Source organism: Chinchilla lanigera, unplaced genomic scaffold (assembly GCF_000276665.1).
Source record: "Chinchilla lanigera isolate Chin_1 unplaced genomic scaffold, ChiLan1.0 scaffold00021, whole genome shotgun sequence".
NCBI lineage: Eukaryota > Metazoa > Chordata > Mammalia > Rodentia > Chinchillidae > Chinchilla > Chinchilla lanigera.
The window spans coordinates 12561369-12583598 of record NW_004955422.1 but is presented as its reverse complement, the minus strand read 5'-3'; the positions used below and the strand labels follow the sequence as shown (position 1 = coordinate 12583598).

At 43.9% G+C, this 22230-nt stretch overlaps 1 protein-coding gene across 2 annotated transcripts in view; it reads left to right on the top strand.

The window, feature by feature from the left end:
• Positions 1 to 22230, top strand: part of Kiaa1549l (KIAA1549-like ortholog) — a 122026-nt gene that overhangs the window by 93306 nt on the left and 6490 nt on the right. For both annotated transcript variants that reach the window (XM_013514326.1, XM_013514325.1), the window contains exons 17-19: positions 17511 to 17608; positions 19901 to 20049; positions 21634 to 21785. In XM_013514326.1, coding sequence (XP_013369780.1) covers positions 17511 to 17608; positions 19901 to 20049; positions 21634 to 21785 — 399 coding nt within the window. The remainder of the gene's footprint in view (positions 1 to 17510; positions 17609 to 19900; positions 20050 to 21633; positions 21786 to 22230) is intronic.

Here is a 22230-nt window from a genome sequence, read left to right as displayed (position 1 = left end):
CCTGGCTTCCTGCTGAGTTACTTAGCCAAACCTCTAGACTCCCCAAGTTGACACAATGTATCAACCATAACACTCCACCCCTTGTCAACTTGGCAACCAGATACGTTTCTTTAAACCAGTTTCCAGATACAAAGACATGCTATTACATTAGAACCATAATATTTCGCCCCCCCAAAGACTCATGCACATCCCTTTATGCAAAGGGCCTTTAGTCCATCTGCAAGAGTTGCCAAAGTCCTAACAGTTTCAGCACTGCTGAAGAGTCCAAGTCCCAAATCTCCAAGATGTAAGGCAAACTCTTAGCTGTGACCCCCTGTACAAATGAAAAGTTAAACACTTCCAACATTCAATGGCACAAAATAAGCAGTACCATTCCAAAAGGTACAAATAGGGGGATACAGAGCATTGGGACCAAAGCAAGTCCAAAATCCAGCAGGGCTAACATTATGTCTTATAATTCCACATGCAGCATCTGAAGCAATCTGTGGCATGTTGTGAGTTCCAAAGGGTTTGTACAAATCCACCCCTATGGCACTTCCAGTGGTTACAGCTTCCACAGCTTCTCTCTTAGGCCCACTTTGTTCCCTCCTTGCAGCTTTGCTCAGACGATCCACAGTCCTGGCTTTTCTAAACTTTTGAGGTCTCCAGGGCACCTTTTGCTTCACACTCACAGCCTCACACACTGCCCTCTCAGGAGCACGCTGCCTAGCCTCCCAGGCCTTCTGAAATCTGGGTGGAAGCCTCTTCAACCTCAGAACTCCTGTATTCTCCATGCACCTAAAGCCAGGCCCACGTGGATGATGCCAAGGTCTGCTGCCACCTGGAGCAGTAGCCAAGCTTTCCTCTCTCTTGGCCACAGGGGTCGAGTGCCTGGATCGCTGGGCACTCTGAATCCAATTCTGAGGAACAAATCCTCTAGGCTGCCGCCGTTCTGGAACCTGCTGCGGCCGCCGCCACTACTTTGGAACATGGTGCTCGGCAGCTTTCTTCTCAAGGCAAGGTCTTTCACCTTTGCAGTTTTGAGGCTGCAAAGGCTGGAGACTTGCTGCTTCCTGTGATGCCCTCAGGCCATCTTTTTTATTTTTCTGTTCCTTTTCAGCAATAGAGATCTCCTCAGCTTTATCTCTGCAGTCCACAGCTTTACTGGAGCTTCCTTTCTGGCCAAACTCAGAACATTTTAAATCATCCTGCTGGGCTCTTTGTTCTTGTTTCTCAATATAAATCTGGCTAAAAGCCCCCAACAATAGCCATGCCACTTCCCCAATATTCGACTGCCTTGAAATTTCTTTTGCCAGATTAATCAGTCCAGTGCCGCCCTTAATCTCAGTCTTAGGCAAAGTCTCTGGACACAAACAAAATTTAGACAAACTTTCTGCCAAGCCATAACACACATCGTCTGGAGTCCAACGACCAATGCAGTCCTTCTTCCCAGCAGAAACCTCCTGAACCTGGTCTTTACCGGCACGATTTCTGTCAGCCTTCTGGGCTTCTGAGCTCTGACCATAATCTCCCAGACAGAACAGTCGAAGCTGTTCTAGCGCTTCTCTTTCAGGCGACATCTCTGAACCTTTCCGAACACTTCCCACAAGCCATTTCCAAAGGCTGTTGAACCACATGGTCAGATATAGTCACAGCAACTACCCCACTCTTCTGGTACCAAATTCTGTCTTAGTTACTTTTCTCTTGTTGCTGAGACAAAATACCCAACACCCAAAATGAAGGAAGGAAAGGTTTATTTAGCTCACAGTTTGTGGAGGTTTCAGTCCATACTTGGCTGGCTCCGAGGCAGAAGATAGCAAAGCAACAAGAGCAAAGCGGGGAATGGCAGCCGAACAGCAAAGAGCCAGAGCAAACCGGAGGAATGGTGGCAAGCAGCTTCTTTTTCCCTGCCTTACTTTGTAAACAGGCTACCCCCACCTAAGGGGCGTGTAGCTCTCACATAATCTTTGCCCTCCTCTTCCACAGGCTCAGGATGTATACAAAGTAGGTATCCTGGCTTCCTGCTGAGTTACTTAGCCAAACCTCTAGACTCCCCAAGTTGACACAATGTTTCAACCATAACAACTGCATACCACCAAAGTACTATGCAGACATGATCTCTTCTAACTCAAAAACCATCCTGTGAGGGTCAATATTATTGTCCCCCAGACTCAGTGAGGAAACTGAGGCTTAGGGAATTGAAAAAACTTGTCCAGGTTTAGAAAGTCCTGCCTTAGTATCCATAGAGGATTGGTTCCAGGGACCTCTTCCACTCAGGATACCAAAATCCTTAGACGTTCAACTCCTTCGTATAAAATAGCATAGTATTTGCATATAGCCTACACACATTCTTCCGTATACTTTAAATCATTTCTAGATTATTTATAATACCAAACACAATATAACTGTTGTGCAAGTAGTTGTATTGTTTAGGAAAGAATGACAAGAAAAACATCTGTATGTTTTCAGTACAGAGGCAACTTTCCCCCCAAATATTTTTCTTCTCTGGTTCATTGAATTTTCAGACGCTAAACTCATGAACCCAGAGGGCCAACTGTACAACTATAAATGGCAGACCTGGAATTAGAACACAGACTTGTCTAAGATCAAAGCCCATACTCTTTCCAGCCCCTTTACTAACCTAGCAAAGGGGATATCTCCATGAGAGTAACATTGGGGTTTTACAGTGTTTTTTCCTCCTAGTCCCTTAAAAACCAAACCATTCTCTTCCCAAAACCTTTGTTAATGATAAAACATGCTGACATATCAGGTGGTAGGGGTTTGCATCCACCCCAGCACCTAGATTCAAGAGATGTTACATTGCTTATGTTTCTTCAAACCAAATTTGAATCTGTCCTGAGCCCACATTTGGCCAGGTGGACAGGAAATTCAGGGGGAGCAGTCCATACCAGTTACTGCTGATTGTCATTGTCCATCTCTAAGGAATACTTGAAGATAGGACACTCTGGTCATACTTGGCCTGACTGGCATGGGGCTCATTGCCTCAGGATTAGCCAAAGAGACTACCGCTGAAAACCAACTGAGCACGTGATATCTGACAAATACGCACTCTACTAAACTTAGACAAATCATCAGGATGACTAGCACTGCCAGTTCCTACAGGAAGGCTGCATGGGAAGAGAGAGTGGGAAGCTAGGAAAGGAAGCCTGGAGAATACTTATCTCCACCCACAAACTCAGGTGTGCAAGAAAAGTAACCGCTCTTCTGGAATCTTCTCAGTCAGCTCAGGTGCTTCCACTGTATTTTTGGGTGCTGCATGCTACAGAGCATGGGTTGGGGCTGGGGAGGAGGCTGTAGTAGCTGGCCCCAGTTTCCCTCCTCTTAATTGCTTTGGCTGGCATCCCTGAGACATCCTTGTCCCCATACAGCGGTGTCCTCATCCTCCTGCTCATAATCCTTCGCCAAAACCCTCCCTCTCCATCTCTGACTTGATTGAGTGTGCTACTGATGGCTCGTGTCCTCTTTGCTCTTACACATACACACACTCACTCACACACTCAGAGTCATTCCTGCTCTTCGCCCCACTCTAGCAGCTTCCTCACCTCTCAGGGCTGATAGCAGACTATCCCAGGTCCTCATATCACTCCTATACCAACCTTCTCTTCTGTTCTGTGCTCTACAGAGGGTTGGGGGATTCTGTGTGGTTGCAGATTCCTGGGCTTTCCTGGAGGAGGACGCAGGTCCCTTTTCTTTCAGATTTCACCTGGCCCTTGATGGGATTTAGGACCTCTCCTCCAGGCCTTCACCCAAGGTGAGGCAGGACACAGCCCTTTTCCAGAACTGTAGTGGATTGGCAACTAGTGGTCAACTTATAATCCCAAGCTGAACTGAGTAAGTGTGGTGCTGGGTGTGGAAGGCCCTCCTGGGGACTGGTGCCAACAGCCTAACTTCTCCTCCAGGTCTTCCTCTTAAGCTGCTGGCAACAATCCCCAGGTGGGCCTCCTGCACCCAGCACCATGCTTACTCAGTTCATGTGAGGGTTATAAGTTGACCACCAGTTGTCAATCCACTACAAGAACCATCAGGATCTTCACGCTGTTGCCTGTCCTCCAGCTCGCCTCTCCTTTCTTTCCAGAGGATGCTCACCAAACCCAAGAGCAGAGTGGTCTAAAACCTTTACTTCTTCCAAATCTTTTGCTTGGGCCACTGACCTTAGACCCTGATGGTTTAGGACTTACACTGATGACAGTAAGAACCCGAGGCTCTTGTCATTCAGTGGCTTTGGCTTCTGAAGCTCCAGTAGGAATAGATACTGGCCATCTTTGGCCAGTTGGGACCTTCCTTCCCTGGGACAAGAACAGATGCGATCCTGGTTGCTTGGAGCAGGGAACAGACCCTAGACTCAAAGAACTGTGGTGGGCTGGGCGTGGTGGTGCACGCCTGTAATCCCAGCACTCGGGAGGCTGAGGCAGGAGGATCATTGTGAGTTCAAGACCAGCCTGGGCTGGTCAAAGTGAGCTCAAGGCCAGCCTGAACTGCATAGCAAGACCTTGTCTCAAAAAGACAAAAACAAAACAAAACAAGAATTGTGGGGGAAATTTTTCTTGATTATTTCAGTTGTTACATCAAAATATTCTATCTCACAAGGAAGAAGAGTACTTATTGAATGTGTGCTAAATATTACATTAGAGTCTGTCTCAAAATATAAATAAAAAAGGACTGGGGATGCAGTTCAGTGTGGAAAGCCTTTGTTCAATCCTCAAGTCTGCAAAAACAAAAACAAAAACAAAACAACCCTTACCTAAAGACTGCCCTATTCTCATCATACCCAGGCTCCTTCAACCTTGGAGACCTGAAGCCTATCTATAAAGGCTGCCTTCAGTTCCAAGTCTCTGATCTTTTTGCTAGCCAAACAGCAAGGACCCCAAAAGATGATTCCCTTGGGTGCTGGGCTGGGTCTTGCACCAATTGTCATGAAAATGGGAACTTGGAACCTGGCAGTAGTTTGAGCTATAGCTTCCAGTGAGATCCTAGTCACAAGGCAGCCACTAGAAGTCAGATTCCAAAGGTAGTCCTAGCTTAGTCCTTGACTGCCTTTGAAACTTGTCAAATTTGGTCCTCGACATTTTCTTTAAGAGAAAAAAAAATTTCAGAACAGGATGATACGAGGGTAGCAATGCTTAATACATTGCATATTGTTATCTTTAAATTAGTTATGCAGAGTACAAGATATCAGCATTTAATTGTCTAAACAATATTAACACAAATCTTTCTTTTCAACAAACTAAGAGAAATTAGTAGTATAACTACCTTGACTATCATATATATATATATATATATATATATTGCTTTTTGCTTTTCTCTTCCTTCTTTTCTCCATTCCCCCATCCTAGTTTCTCTTTCCTTTCAAGTTTCTTCCCATTTTACAATATCTGCTGTACATTTTGAGATCTTATTTACTCTTTCAGCTTCTCACACTAGGGAGACAATACAATGTTTGCACATATGCATCTGGTTTATTTCACTTATGAGTATGGGCTTGAGTTGCATCCGTTTACCTATGAAAGTCTCCAGTTTATCCTTCTTTATGGCTGAGGAGTACTCCATTGTATAAAAAGACCACAGCTTTTTTTATCCATTCCTCGGTTGATGGGCATTTGGGTTGTTTCCAAGATATAGCTATTACAAATTGTGCTGCTATAATCATGGGTGCACATATATCACTCTGGTATGATGTTTTTAATTCTCTTAGGAGGATACCCAGAAGGGGAATAGCTGGGACAAATGGGACCTCCAGTCCTAGGTTTGAGGAATCTCCACACTGATTTCCACAGTGGTTTCACCAGTCTACACTCCCTCCATCAGTGGAGAAGGATTCGTTTTTCCTCACAGTCCCTCCAGATTTGTTATTGGTTGATGTCTTGATAATAGCCATTCTCTATGGGGTGCAATGAAATATCAGTGTTGTTTTAATTTGCATCTCTCAAATGACCAGTTAAACATTTTTTCATATATTAATATGCCATTTATATTTCTGCATCTGAGAGGTGTGCATTCATCTCAGATTCCCATTTTTGGGTTGGTCTTTAAATTTGGGAGGCCTGATTTTGTTTTAGTTCTTTATATGTTCTCTATAGTAATCCTTTGTCTGAGAATCAGCTAGCAAACATTTTTCCCCACATTGTGGGTTGTCTCTTCACTTTGTTGGTGGTTTCTCTTGCTCTGCAAAAGCTTTTTAATAAGATCAGATCCCAATTGTTGATTCTTTATGATAGTTCCTGTGAGAGTAGGGTTTTATTCATAAAGTTTTTGCCTACACTAATGTCTTCAAGAGTTTCACCTATTCTCTTTCAGCATATTTAATGCTTCTGTTTTAATATATAGATCTTTGATCCATTTTGAATTTAATTTAGTGCATGGTGAAAGATATGGGTCCAATTTTAATCTTCAGCATGTACAGAGCCAGTTTTTCAGCACCATTTATTAAAGAGGCTGTCTTTCTTCCAGTAAGTGTGTTTGGCACCTTTGTCAAAGATAAAGTGGTTGGGTATGTCTGGAGTTGTTTCTGCATCTTCTAATCTGTTCCATTGATCTTTGGGTCTTTTTTTTGCCAGCACCATGCTGTCTTTATTACTGTAGCTTTATAGTATAATTTCAAGTCATGGATTATGATGCTCCCTGCCTTACCTTTGTTGCCCAGAACTATCTTTGCTGTTCTAGGTCTCTTCTGGTTCCAAATGAATTTTAGGATTGTTTTCTCTAATTCTATGAGATATGCTATTGGAATTTTGATCAGAATTGCATTAAATCTGTACAGCAGTTTTGGAAGTATGGCCATTTTCACTATATTTGTTCTTCCTGCTCAAGAGCAAGGGATATCTTTTCATCTTTTGATATCTGCTTCAATCTCCTTATTAGGACCACTGTAGTTTTCAATGTAGATGTCTTTTACATCCTTAATTGGATTGATCTCTAGGTATTTCTTTTTTTTTTAATGCTATTGTGAAAGATACTGTTTCCCTAATTTCTCTCTCGTGAGTTTGTTATTTGTATACAGGAAAGCTATTGATTTTTTAGTGTTGACTTTGTATTGAGCTATGCTACTGAATTTGTTTATTAAATGTAGCAGTTTTTAGTGAAGTTTTTGAGGTCTTTTCTGTAGTGTATCATGTTATTGGAAAGCAATGATAATTTCACTTTTTCCTTTCCTATTTTTATTCCTTTTATTTCTTTTTCTTGTCTAATTACTCTGGCTAGTGTTTCCAGGACTGTGTTGAATAAGAGTGGACAGTGGACAACTTTGTCTTGTTCCTGATTTTAAAGAGAAAGCTTTCAATTTTTGTCCATTTAGTATGATGTTGGTTTTTGGTTTGTCATAGATGGCTTTTATCAGATTGAGATCAAAACTATCCATTCCTATTTTCTGTAGGGTTTTTATCATGAGTGAGTGCTGGACTTTGTCAAAAGCTTTTGCTGCATCTATTGAGATGATCATGTGATTTTGTCTTTGGCTCTGTTAATAAGGTGTATTACATTTATCGACTTACGTGTATTGAAACATCCCTGTATCCCTGGAATGAATCTCACTTGGTCATGGTGCATAATCTTCTTGATAATTTGCTGCATTCTGTTTGCCAGTATCTTATCAAGGATTTCTGCATCTATGTTCATTAGGGAAATTGGCTTGTAATTCTCTTTCTTGATTGGGTCCTTCTCCAGTTTTGGTATCAGGGTAATGCTTGCTTCCAGGAATGATTTTGGGAGTAGTGCTTCCCTTTCAACTTCATTAAAAAGTTTGAGAAGTAGTGGTGTTGGGTCATCTCTAAATTTGTTGTAGAATTCAGCAGTGAGTCATCAGGGCCTGGGCTTCTCTTTGTTGGTAGGTTTTTAATTACATCTTTGACTTCATTGATTAAAAATCTTTCATAGGATATTTATATCTTCTTGATTCGGCTTTGGCAATTCATATGGGTCTAGGAATCTGTCCATTTCTTCTGAATTTTCCATCTTATTAGAATACAAGTTTTCAAAGTAGGTATAGATGATCTTATGGATTTCTGCAGAGTCTGCTGTGATTTCACCCTTTTCATTCCTAATTGCATGGGTTTGAGTCTTTCCTTTTTTTAAGAAGGTTGGATAAGTGTTTGTCAATTTTATTTAATCTTTCAAAGAACCACCTCTTTGATTCATTGATTCTTTGTATTTTTTAGTCTCCAATGCCTTAATTTCTATTCTGATCTTTATAATTTTCTCCCTTGTATGAGCTTTTGGCTTAGCCTGCTGTTTTTTTTTTTTTTTTTTTTTCTAGAAATTTGAGGTTCACCATTAAGTTGTTTATTTGTGCTTGCTTGGTTTTCCTCCTATGGGCATTCACTGCTATAAATTTCCCGCTTCGATCTGCTTTTATTGTGTCCCATAAGTTCCAGTATGTTGTATTGTCATTATCATTTCATTGTAGAAACTGTCTAATTTCTTCTTTAATTTTGTTTGTGACCCATTGGTTGTTCAAGAGGGTGCTATTTAATTTCCATGTTTATGAAATTCTTGAGGTTTCTTTTGCCATTGATTTCCAATTTCATTGCACTATGGTCTGATAAGTATGCATGGGATAATTTAGATTCCTTTGCATTTACTTAAGCATGTTCTATAAGCTAGTATGTGGTCTCTTTTGGAGAACATCCCGTGTGCAGCTGAGATGAATGTGTATTCTGATATTGTGGGGTGGAACACTCTGTAGACATCTATTAAGTCCATTTGTTCAAAAGTTTGGTTCAGTTCTAATATTTCATTATTGATTTTTTTGTCTAGTTGATCTGTCTTTTTGTGACAGTGGGGTATTGAGATCCTCCAATACAATTGTATTAGTGCTTATTTGATTTTTCATGCCCATTAATGTTTGTTTTATATAGTTGGGTGCACTGGTATTTGTTGCATATATATTTATGATTGTTATTTCTTCCTCTTGGATTGTTGCCTTTACAAGGATGTAATGACCTTCCCTATCTCTCTTAATCAGTCTTGGCTTGAAGTTCACTTTGTCTGCAAATAGAAAAGCTACCCTTGCTTTTGTCTGGGTTCCTGTTGCATGAAGTATTATTTTCCATCCTTTGGCGTTCAGTCCATGAATTTCTTTTTTAATTAAATGTGTTTTTGTATGCAGCATATTGTTGGATCTTGCTTCTTGATCCATTATGCCAGTCTGTGTCATTTGATTGGTGAATCAAGACCATTAACATTGATGGTTATAACTGATCTGTGTTAACTTATCTTTGTCATGTTATTTTTCTGTTGTTGGTGCCCCCTATTTCTCCTTTCCTCTCTTTAATTGTTTGCGTTGCTTGGTGGATTGCTTCTGTTGGGGTACATGGAGTTATAGTCCTTGTTATCTCTTTCTAGAATGACTTTCAACACATTTTGGAGTGCTGGTTTTATGGTCATACATTTCTTCAGATGTTCTTTGTCATGGAAGTATCTTATTTCTCCATCAGTTTTGCAAGATAGTTTTGCAAGGTACATCAATCTGGGCTGAAGGCTGTTTTCCTTTAGAACTTGAAATACTTCACTCCAAGCTCTCTTTGACTTGAGGGTTCATGCTGAGAGGTCAGCTGTGATTCTGATGGTTTTCTTTATAGGTGATTTGTTTCTTTTCCCTAACAGCTTTTAAAATTCTACTCTTGTGTTGAATTTCTGGACTCTTGACTATGATATGCCTGGCTGTAGATTTTTTTGACTGTGGCTAATTGGAGTTCAGTATGCCTCACTAATCTGTACAGATGTCAAATTCTTCCTCTCTACCAGGGAAGTTTTCTACCATGACATATCATTTGTACTATCTCCTGCTTTTTCATGAACTCCAATCAATCTTATGTTATTCTTCTTTGCCTCATCCAGCGGCTAGTGTATTGATTTCTCATGGTCCCTTGCTATTTTTAAGAAATCTTTCTTTTTATGATGGCTAACTGCAAGCCTGTCTTCTGTATCTGAGATCCTGTCCTCACATTGGCTTTGTCTGCTGCAAATACTGTCAGTGGAAGTTTTATTCTCCTGGATATCTGCTTTAATCTACTTTAAGGATTCCATTTCTTTCCTATGTTGAGCATTTATGGCTTCCATAATTTTTGAAGCACCTATATTTTTGTCTGTATCTGTTCTAGAGTCACTAGGCATGGTTTTCTTTGTGGACACCATCTCTGCAGTTATCTGAGAAATTATTTCTAATTTGATTTTTTCTAGAGCCTCCCTCAATTGCTTTGTTGTTAGCACTTCAGAGAGGCCAGGTGTGTGGCTTTCAGATTGTCTCACCTCATTGTCCCCTGGATTTGCCTTTGGTGAACTGGATGCCTGGGGTTGCATTTTAAGTGTCTTCTCATTTTCTTTTCTTTTTCTTTTTTTTTTTTTTTTCAGTTTAATTCCTGGGGTGATGTTTGTAAATTGCCTATGGTGGGTTGCTTCATTGCTGGTATTTATAACCCTTAGGAAATGACTCCTTTGCTCAGATATCTCCCAGGTGTAGCTGGTTTTGGAGTTTTGCATCTGTTGCAGGATCCTACCTCTTCAATTTGTTGGGAAAGTCACTGCTTATTTGTCCCAGCCCCTGGTATAGTATTTTCTGTGACACTTAGTCAATCTCAGTCTTGGAATACCAGGAAGAACAGCTGTTTAGAACAATCATGTCACTTCTAGCTATAGTGGTACCAATGACAATAGCATCAAAAACAGCCTAGAAAATGACAAACTGAGCTAACCATGAATTTGCTACTTTCAACCATATGAAATAGATTTGTGGTTATGTAACAAAATTTAAAACAAACCAGAATATTGTGTGCAGTATTCAAGTCCTTAATATGTCAGTTTTGCTCTTCAGTGTTAAAATTTTAAATGAGGTAGAAAATAGAGAAATAGAAGAAGAGGAAGAAATTAGAAGTAAGGCTGAAGCACAAATGGTGATCACACTAACTTTGGGAAACTGGTGCAGAAGGCTGGAGGGAAAGAGAAAAGGAAGAGATAAAAAGCAAAACAGAACAGAACCACAACCACAAAGAGGCTAGAAACCATGCTCACAATCATATATCAAACAATGAATGAGAAAAAAACAAAAACAGAAAACAGAAAACAAAAACAAAACCACCACCACAACAAAAAAATAGAGAGAGAGAGAGAGAGAGAGAGAGAGAAATCCACTCCCAGGTTTGTCTCTGCTGTCACTGGTAGACAACATGGGGAGACAGAGTCCTGATCCATGTTGATTTATCCCAGCAAGCCAGCAGTAGCTTTTTGGCAAGGTAGTGGATAACTTCAGTGGGCCTGCATCTTCTAGCCAAGACCAGACTCATTCAGCCTGCCACCATCAGTGCACCGTCTTTGGGCCTGAGCCCAGCTGGGAGCAGGTAGATGGAGCCAGAAGCTGCTGTGAGTTCTGACCTCAACCAACCCCTCTCCAAAATGGTTCCCAGCCAGTCAGTCACTCTCTCACAGGGGATGCTGAGCCCTCAGCACTCACCATTAGCTAGTGCAGTCCTTCACATCCACTGCTCCCCTCCACTTTTGTGTCTTTCTGTGGAGGCTGCTGGGGTTGCCAGCACTCACCATGTGTCTGCAGGTCTGAATCACTGCTTTTGTACAGTGAGTCCTGTCTCAGGAAGAAGGTGCCAGAAGCTATCTGCTTCTTTGTTGAAGTTTCTCTCTTCACTCTCTCCATTGGCTTCAATTCGTGCCTCAGATCCTTCCTGGGGACCCATTTCCCTCCTTCTTGTCTTCCCCACAATGCTATATTCCAGCATCTGGACTGTGACTCTCAGAGAGGCTCTTTTTCTGATGCTTACCGCTCTGCCATCTTGGTCCTGTCCAGCCCTCAACATGTTTTGATGGGAAAATTTTGTCCCAGTACTCATAGTTCATTTAGTACTCATAGTTCACTTAGTACTCAATGTGCAAGCTAGAATTTGTTGGTGTTGATTGCCTCATGACTCGATACCCTTTCCAGCCAAGACAATTTGTGTGGTACTTGTTGTACCTCCCAGAATCAATTGATGATGAGTGCTAAAATACCCTTGTATGTGAGAAAGGGAGCTAGAATGTAGTGACAACCTTGGAAAACCTGCACCAGGGGAGATGTGAAGATACAATCTATTAGTTATTTTCCTGTCTCTCACACCAGCAGTTCAAAGGAGGAGATATTTATTTGGCTTACAGTTTCAGAGGGTCCTGTCTATGGTCTGGCTCCAAGTCAGAAAGGAAGGGTACACTCAGGAAAGCTATTCAAACCATAGCAGAAATAAATCACAGAGAAAAGAGAGGCGGGTACAAGAACACATCCTTCCAGGTCACATACTCCAAACAGGCCCACCTCCAAGCAGCACATTCAGTCATCAGTGCCTTAATCCACTGACAAGTATAGCACTTGTATCGGTGACCACAAATTATAAATTGAATCTAGAGGCCATCAGATGTCATCATAGTCCCACGCTCTGAGCTAGACTGGAACAAGGAAATTCCTTGCTTTTTTCGGTCACAGCTAAACGCCCTGGAGCTAGTGATGCTCTGGTGATCACAGGGCAACATAAGACCTGCTGAGGATAATAAGTCACCTGGGGAAACTAGTTCCCTTACTGCCCCCTGTCTTGTCCTTGTCCTTGCAAGAATGCTATGTCCTTCTTACTAGCCCACCATAGTCACCATTACTGTTCTGGAAACATTCACTGCCCTTCACCCATTGTCCTTGACATAGATGTAAGCAATAAATAACAAGGTTCTGGCTGCCTCATGGCCTTTTGTTCCCCACAAACAACTGGTCATCCCAGATCCCTGCTGCACTGCTATTTTGTCTCTTGCTCTTTTCTTCCCACCATGCAACATAACACCTGGCAGGAGACTGGAGCCTACTGCAAGGGTCTCTGATACACTCCCATGATCCAGTCACCCTCCAAAAGCCCAGCCTTTGAAGCTATGAGACTTTGGGGGAACATTTGAGATCTAAACTGTAACACTGTATTTTGGCTTTTAATGCAGTCCCCTTGGGTGCCCCAGTGGCCCAAGGATCCATCCCAGAGATGGCTGATGTCCCAGGCAGTCATACCTTATACCTGGAAAAATCTTCCAAAGAAGGAAACTCCCTTGGTTCTTATCAGAAGTTCAGAACTTTTAATCAGATCTCTTAGTGAGCTGTTTCACAACAGACAGGCATAGAAAGCTTTTACTTGGCTAGAAAACTGTGTTGACTACAGAATAAGGCCTCCAAGAACCAGAGATAAAAATAGATTGCCGGCCTTGTCTGCTGAATAGCACAGAGGGCCAGAGGAATGAAGAGGGGCTATGAACTCCTTTCTTCATTTTGAGAAAGAAGCATTTTAGTTGTTGGTGTCTTGATAATCATAGAGTGTAAGGCTGAAAGGTCTTCCAGGACAATGATTTCAAACTGTGCACAAAACCTTAGGATTCAGGGAGGTCCTCAGGGGGCCATCATGAAAGCAAGTAAAGGATCAAAGTTACAGGTCACCCCCCACCCTAACTTCAGCTAAAGCGCCTCTGCTTACATCTGTGTATTAGGGGCTTTTGGAAGGGTTTCATGGATAACAAAAGGTTTGGAAGGCCAGGAGCTAGGCCAGCAATTTATTCCACAAGGAAAACAAACAAAACACAAAGACAAGGTTCAGAATGGCTGAGTGACCTCTATTATTTATTATTTAATTAATCTATAACTAACCAATTGATAAATTATAATATCTAATAACAATTACTATATTATATATTGCTGACATCAGTTTACTCAATAGATTAATCTATTGATAATAAAGCTATTTATTTATAGGTAAATATATATCATATATTCAGATAATATAATTGTATATTAATACATAAGTTGATAGGTTATTCCATTCATGATAAATCTTATTTTTTAATGTTATTTAATTCCCTTGAATTGAGCATTTTATTTCAATAATCACATTTCACTTCTAAAAGTTACCAAGTATTTGAGATCATTCCTAATAATACCTCTCTGTATGTCCATTATTTGTTTAAAAACATGTCTTATATTGTGATTTTTTGGTTTGTATTTGGAAATTTCAAGCTGTAAAGTCTACGGTTTTTCCTACAGACTTTCATTTCTCCTGGTGTTTTGTGGTCGTGGATTTGAATTTGTGCTGATTTGAGAGCCTACTTTAGGACACTGCCCTCAAAGAGGACTTATAGTTGCTTGCACCTGAGCTCAGGAGCCTCACTCACCTATCCCAGAAGTTCCCAGCAATAGTCCTCTTTCAGACTGGACAAGTGTCTCAGATTCAGCTGTCTCGACTTACCCTGTCCCCAGGCTTGATCTCTTACTTGGTTGTCGGTATGGCATTCATCTTTTAGGTAACTCTTCCTTTTGTATTTGCTAAGTACTCCCCATTTCCACCTCTTGTTTCAGCTCATGTTTTTGTTTTAGTTTGGTAGGTGTGGGGGAAGGAGGTAGCCAAAGGTGTCCTTATATTTTGCAATTTTCCCAATGCATTTAAAAACATCTTTTATCCAGGATCTCCTTGTCATTGTATAGGTCAGCCCTTACAAGCAGGCAGTCGACTATCTGTAATACTATAGGGGGACTTCCCTCAGCTTTGGTTTACAGATTTCCTGCAGTGCTACTTTCAGTCCTGATGTTCTCTGGCTTAAAGTCCTGTCATCTTATTTTTTGAGAATCTGGCAGGTGTGAAGCCTAAAGAAAGAGATGAGAGTTAATTTTTTGGGAGTTTTGTGTATATTCTGGATATTAGGCCCCTATATGAAGAGTAGCTAGCAAAAATTTTATCCCATTCTGTAGGTTATCTCTTCACTCTGTTGATTGTTTCTCATCTAGATCTTTGATCCATTTTGATTTTACTTTATCACAATCTTCTGCAAGTGGATATCCAGTTTTCCTGGCATCATTTGTTTAAAAGGTTGCCTTTTCTTCATTATGTTTTTGACACCTTTGTCAAAAATCAGATGGCTGTGGATGTATGAAGTTGTTTCTGTTTTGTTCCATTCTGTTGGCCTAAATGTCTGTTTTTGTGCTAATATCATGCTGTTTTTGTTACTATGGCTTTGTAACATAATAGTGTTGTGATGCCCCCAGCTTTGTTCTGTTTGCTGAGGATGCTGTGGTGGATTAACAACTGGTGGTCGACTTGTAACACCCAGCTGAACTGAATCAGTGTGGTGCTGGGTGTAGAAAGCCTACCTGAAGGTTGTTGCCAGCAACATTAAAAGGAGAACTGGAGAGGAAGACGGATGCTGTTGATTCTCCTGGAGAAGCTTGTTGTGCTGGCTTTCCTGATATGAACTTGGCCATTCTCATCATTGGAGGAGCTCAGCTCCTCACTGTTGCTGAGGATACCTGCGGTTCTTTTGCCGGGAGCTGTAGTCCTTACTCTGAGTGTCACTTCCTGGCTTCAGTGCAGATCCCTCAGCCTGCTGGTATAGATACTTCATGCCACTGATGCAGACTTTCTAGCTTCTACCACTGACCTTTGGGCCTTCATAGTGCAGATCATTGGTACAGACTTGGGTGAGACACTGTCATGGGCTTTAGGCCTCCAGTTGAATGGGTTGGGGGGCATTGCCATGGGCTCTAGGTTTTCAGCTGGACTCATGCAGGACATTACCATGGGATCCAGGCCTGCAGCTAGATTCTTTGGATCTCTAGTGTGTGGACTGATGTCCTGCACTCTTCTGCATTTGACTCTTTTGGGTGAATATTATAAAATAATTCTATAGATTATGTGTCCTGTATTAAATTGCTTCCATTGCAAACCCTGACTACAACAATTGCTTTTGTTCTTTTTGGCCTTTTCTGGTTCCATATGAATTTTAGGATTTTTTTTTCTAGTTCTATGAAGAACATTATTGGAATTTTGATGGGGGATTGCATTGAAGTGTTCCATAGATCACTTTTGGTAATATGGCCATTTTAGTAACATTAATTCCAACAACCCAAGAACATGGGATGTCTCTCCATCATTTTCTAGCATCCTCTTCAGTTTCTTGAAAGAGAGAGAGAGAGAGATTGAGAGAGAGAGAGAGAGAGAGAGAGAGAGAGAGAGAGAGAGAGAGAGAGAGAGTGAGCTTTGGGTTCCCAGAGAACATTTCTATATTTTCTCTTGGTAAAGAAGGCCATGGTATAGCTCTTTCTGACCCTTTCCATCTCTGTCCATCTTTCTTTATCCCCTCATGCAATGATGAACATCTTAGTAGTGTTCCAATTCCTTATTTTTGAATAGTGCTTTATAGATTGTCAAGTGCTTGGGCCAATACTGACTTGCCTGTGTTCTCAGTAGCCCCCTGAGAAGAGCATCCAGAGCATCAGTGTCCCCAGTTTGACAGAGAACACTGGAATCCAGGAGGTCTCCTGACTTGCCTATGCACCAACAGTTCATCAAAACTGCCATGCCTGCCTCTTGACCCCAAACCCATTGCTTTCCTGAACTAAACCTACATTCCATGAGAAAGTAAAACACACTCAATGATTCATTCATTCATGCATTCATCTGATACTGATTTGATCATCAGTTATATCCTAGCTGCCATTCCAGGCGTAAGGATATTACTGACAATAAACCCTTGTCCTTGTGACCCTTACAGTCTAGCTGATGGCAAATAATAAATAAATAATGATATAAATGCCAACGTGATTTTTGCTGTGATGACAAGTAATATGGGGAAAGATAAAATGAGGAAATAGGGCAGCATGGAGCAGGATGAGTAAAATGAAGACTTCATGAATGAAATCATGGGAACATGTAGGAGAGAAACATCGCCAGTAGAAGGGACAGGAGGTACCAAAGCCCAAGGCAGGAAAGAATTTGGCTGTTCTAAGAACAATGAAGGGTTCTGTGGTCACAGTAGTCTGAGCAAATGGAGGTGTGGAGTAAGATGAAATAGAAGGAGTGGCTGGGGAACATGGTAAGGAAGATCTCAGGAACAAGTCTGAGGTAGGAAGGGTGATCAGAAGGTGATCAAAATATACAGTGTGTATTTAAAATTACAGTAAAAGACACGTTGCCATTAATCCCACTCAAAATACTCTCTCTCTCACCTCAAACATACTTGTCCCATCATTCTTGTCACTTTCTGAAGCAGTTCTGGAAGTCCTCTTTCATGAGTGTCTTTACAAGGTGTGGTTCAAGCATACAGTGAATGCGGCTGCCAAATGCTATCCACCAGAAAGGCAGGCTCATAAAATCATTGTGATGTGTCCTCATCTACCTTATTCATTGGATCTGGCTATGTGCAACTTCTGGCTCATCCCCCAAAGTCAAAATCACCATGAAAGATTAGTTTTGAACTAATTCAGGGCATCAAGGCAGCCACAACAGAGCAACTGAAGACATGAGAGAGGACTTCCAGAAATGCTTCAGGAAGTGGCAAGAATGATGGGATAAGTATATTTGAAGCAAGGGGAAGTGTTGTAAGGGAGATTAGTGACAATGTGTCTTAAATTTTTTTATAAATTTAAGTACTCACCATATTTTTGATCATACCTCACCTAAAAATCTGTGTGCCAGTGGTCGGTGGGTTTTAACACCTCTCCCTCTATTTGCTTGTCAATTTCCCAGGCCTACAGGTTTTCCCAGCTTCCTGAAATGGTCATGGGCTCTCCACCTCCACCTGTACCACCCCGACCTGGGCCGGTGGCTGTTGCTTCTCTCAGACGGTAACATATTCCTTTCTCTGCTTTGTTTGGAACACTTGAAAAAGATTTGTCCCTGCACTACTTGGTCCTGAGGACAGTAGTACCAGCAACTTTCCTTCATGTCCTCCCCCACTCAAGGTCCATCACCTGTACAGGCAGCCATGCACCTGGGCACCTGAGTACCAGGAAGGCAGTTGGGACCACAGAGTCCACTGACTCTCTACCCTTTCCGAGTAGAAAGTCCTTGAGAATCCGGTCACCAAAGCCAAGGCCACCTGCCCCATGCCTGGAAAGCCTCATCCCCTGACCTTGAACATCTAGAAACCTGCCATCTCAGGTCACCACAACGGCTCCTACAAGTCTGGGTGCCTCCTGCCATATTTGCACCCCAAGAAAATCCCTTTGTTATTTAAGGCTGGGGTCTAACAGGCCAGGAAGAAGCATGTGTGGGCACTCACCCCAAATCTTAACCTCTAAGAGGGACAGGCTGACCTCAGATACCTCTATATAAGGCATGTGTCACATAGTCTCTGCTCTTTAGTGATACAGCAAACTCATGTTTTTGATAAAGATGGACAAAGAATACAAAAGCCATGGGCGCTGAGAAAGGTTGGGATAAGCCTGGTGTCCATGGTTGGGGAGAAACGACTGTGCTTTGGGGTACACATGGGCCACCACCCTGGCCATCCCTCCTCAGCTGACCCAAAATATACTAGTCACACCACATCTGTGGACCATGGGTCTGGATTTTGTGAAACAATGAAGAAAAATTCAAGTTTCCCTGGTGGTTTAGAATGTGCAGCTGCATAGACAGCACCTGCTGGTCAAGGAGGTGACGCAGTGCCAGTCCTTAACCAGTCCTGCCAGTCCTGCCAGGGATCTGCTGTGTACCCCCAGGCGCACAGATCTGCTGTGTAACCTCTCTGGGCCCTGATTTGATTCTGTCTGTAAAGTGAGAGCAGTGGCCTAATGATTTCAGGAGCTCTGGGATTCTGCAGATGGGGGTCTCAGAAAAGTGCGTGGAGCAGAACCCAGGGATTCTCCTGGGAAGGGGCTTCGGAGCACTAGAAAGGCCTGGGGCAGCGGGTGGGAAGCAAGCAGGCAGGGGAGAGGAGAGGGAAGGAAGCCCCACAAGGAACCACCAGCACCCATCCTGCTAGAGAGTCAAATCTTCACAGCCTCTGATCTTGGGAAGGCGGGGGCTTCTCAGTTACTCCCGGGAGTTCTGGCTTGGGGGGCCTCACACCGGCCATTTGTGGTGAGTTTGCAGATGCCAGAATTTATTTCTTAATTCATCTCCCCACCACCAGACCCCTCCCTTGCCCTCCTGCACCATCTGCCGTCCTTGCCAAGCATCCAGGAGTCACTTTTCCTTCAGACAAACCTATAGAATTAGACGAGGAAGGAACTTTCAACGTGAACCTGTCCACCCTTTTAGGTCCTAGATGGGAGGGAAGTAAGGAAATCAGACCTCTGCCTCCTGTCCTCTCGCTTGTGTGGTTCTCTTCTGCTCTTCCTGTGACAGTCACTGCTCTGTGTCAGAGTGGCCCTGCGGGCTGGCAGCCTTCCATCTGCTGTGGCTGCCTTTCCCTCCCTCTCCTTCTTATTGTAGGGGAGCCAGAGGTCCCCCTGCCTCAGGGGAAGGGTGACACCTACAAAAAGAGGTGTCTGGACTGTGGCGAAGGCAGCGTTTCCTTGTAGGGGGTTGTCTGTGCCTGCCAAGTGGGCCGCCCTCCTCTCACACTGCTTCTGAGTACTGAGTGGAAAGATGCTGTGATCCAGGGCCTGATTCTCCGGTTGCCTGCGGGACCAAGAGAGGATGGCAGTTCTCTCTCGTTCACGATGCTCCCAGAGTGCTGGTCCCCAGCTCCCGGCCCCAGCCTGGCTTCGCAGAATCTTGGGCGTCTTGCTTCCTGCTAGTAGTAGCAGCAGCTAACGTGCCCCACCCCACCCCCACACTCCAGACAGAGCCTTCTCATTGGCTGCAGATGATGTCATCACCTGCTGAGTCCACTGACCGTCCCAGCCAACACCCAGGGCTAATTGCTTTGCTTCTTTTAAACAAAAATTGAATTTCTATTACCTGGAGCCACTCTGAGGAGACAAGTGACCTTGGTCACCTAGGAATGGCTCCGGTGTAAGCCACGGCAAGTCTGGGCACTTCTTGCCCTGCTGGTGCCCCCAGAAGTCCCTTCGTTATTTGAAGGTGGATCCAGTCCTGAAGATACCACACTTGTGAGGCTTACGGGCGACAGCCCACTCCCAAATGGTGGCCTGGGGCCCACGCTAACGCAGCCCCTCTGCTCTGCCCAGGTCCACCTCAGACATCGGCAGCAAGACCCGAATGGCCGAGTCTGTGGGTCCCGAGCCGGCCCAGCTGCATGAGAGTGCCTCGTTCGCCCAGGTGTCCAGAGGCCCCGTCTCCGTGGCACAGCTGGATCAGTCGGCTTTAAATTACTCAGGTGAGGAAGAGCACAGCCCAAAGGCCGCCCAAGCCTTGCCGCTGAGCCTTCTTTCCTCCGGACCCCTACATCCCCACCACCTGCCACCCGCCACCCTCGGGAATCAAAGCCACTGCATTTCTGGGTCCCCTTGTGACCACCAGCCCTCACAAGAAGAGCTTCTGGTCCTGTTTCTTAGGAAGATCCAAAATCAGGCCACATGCCAAAGTCAAGGAATATGTTAACATTTTACCGTTTGTTTTGTGGGGCTTGTTTGTTTTACCTTTAAAGCATGACTCAGACAGCTCTCCATCCTGTATCATTCCCTTTCTCCCCAGAGCAATCAGAGGCCTCAAGCTGTGGATTTTAATCTTTTGCCACATAACATGTCCATATTACAGTGTGTATTCAAGTCTTGCACATCTTAAATTTATGTCAGTGATACCCTGTGCATTTCCTCTTGCCCTTGTTTTCTTGATTTTACATCGCTTGCAGGATTTCTGCACGTTGGTACATACATTCTGATTAGCATTGTCCATTTAATCCACCACGGGGTGTCCCATGCATACGGCCTAGGCCATCCTTGTCCCTCCTGATGGACCTAAAAGTTGTTGCCAGTTTTTTGCTGGGACAATGTCCAAATGGAACATCCATGTTTGTGGATGACCTCAGTGGTTTTCCAGTCTATTCAGACCATACCTTTCAGACTAAACCTGCAAGTGCCCCGTTCCCAGCACTTACTAAAGCATGCCTGGTGTCCAAAAATTTCACAGGCGACATCCACTCCGTTCGGTTCTTTTAAAAAAACAATGCGTCCCCAGGTAAAAAAGTACCTGGACTCCAAGGTGTCATTTCCTCTTGTAAGCAGGGCAGGGGTATTGGGACAGGCACGAGGGAGTTGGTGAGGTCTCAGTAGGGGAGCTGCGCTGCCTTCATCTAGAAAGCTGATCTGAGTCACAGCAGACGGCACCCTCCCCTACTGACTGAATGGGCTACAGTGGCTGGGGCCTTGGAAGAGGACTCTTCTCCTGCCTTTTTCATCCAATCTCCTAGCCATGCCCAAGGCCACAGCCCTCCCTGGATGCCCTAGCTCCCCTAAACTTGGGCAGGTGCAGGCCCAGTGGGCGGGGCACCAGCTGGGGGTGAGAAGAAAGGAAAAGTCTGCAGCACTCCCAGCCCATGCTGTATGCCGTGAAAATGGAGAGAGGCTTCCCCTCCCCTGGGTCAGTGTACACCCCACCCTGGCAAAGGGCGCAGGCTGGATTTTAGCCCCACCTGGCCCCTAGGCTAGTGCACCACTGCTCCACCGGGCACAGTGGCCTTAGACCAGTTCTACCAAGAAGGAAGGCTGGTCCCTCCACCTCCGCCTGTTCTCTTCCTTGCTGCTGCATTAACTGGAGTCCCAGCCAGAGGTCACTCGGCCTTAGGTGGGACTGCCGTTCCTCAGGGTCACAGCCCACAGCAAGATCCACTCCATCAGATCTGACCTCACAAACCTTCCCGCCCCGCAGACCACCAGGCAGTCTGTAAAAACTGGCTTCGTCTGGCTCGTAGGGGGTGGATCCCAGCCTCTTCTGACCTCCCCACCCGTCTCCTCCATGCCAGGTAACACGGTGCCAGCAGTGTTCGCCATCCCAGCTGCCAACAGACCCGGCTTCACTGGCTACTTCATCCCCACGCCTCCCTCGTCCTACAGGAACCAGGCCTGGATGTCCTACGCGGGGGAGAACGAGCTCCCTAGCCAGTGGGCTGATTCGGTGAGACCCCTGCTGTCCCTCGTAGAGCTTCGCCTGTCTGATACACGTCCAGGTCAAAATGGGGTGAAAGAGTGAGACTGGGTGTTACTCATCTCAGCCCCGCTCCCAGATGGCTAAAGTCAGCCGTGGTAAAGGAGGCAGTGTGGTAAGGCAGGGTTTCCTTTGACAGAAGAACTTGAAACCTGTTTTCTGACAGATTCGACTTCTTCCTAGCAGAGCAACTTTAATAAATAAATTTTTATAATAACTATCACCTGTTGAGCATTTGCAGTGTGCCAGATGGCCTGTTAGGTGTTTTATAGGTATCATTTTATTTAATCTTCCCAACAGTCCTGTCAGACAGGTGCTCTTAGTTTCACGATTACTCCCATTTTGCAGATGAGGAAATTGAGACCTACACAGGAGATGCGACTTGTCTGAGGCCACACAGCTAGTAAGGTGCCAA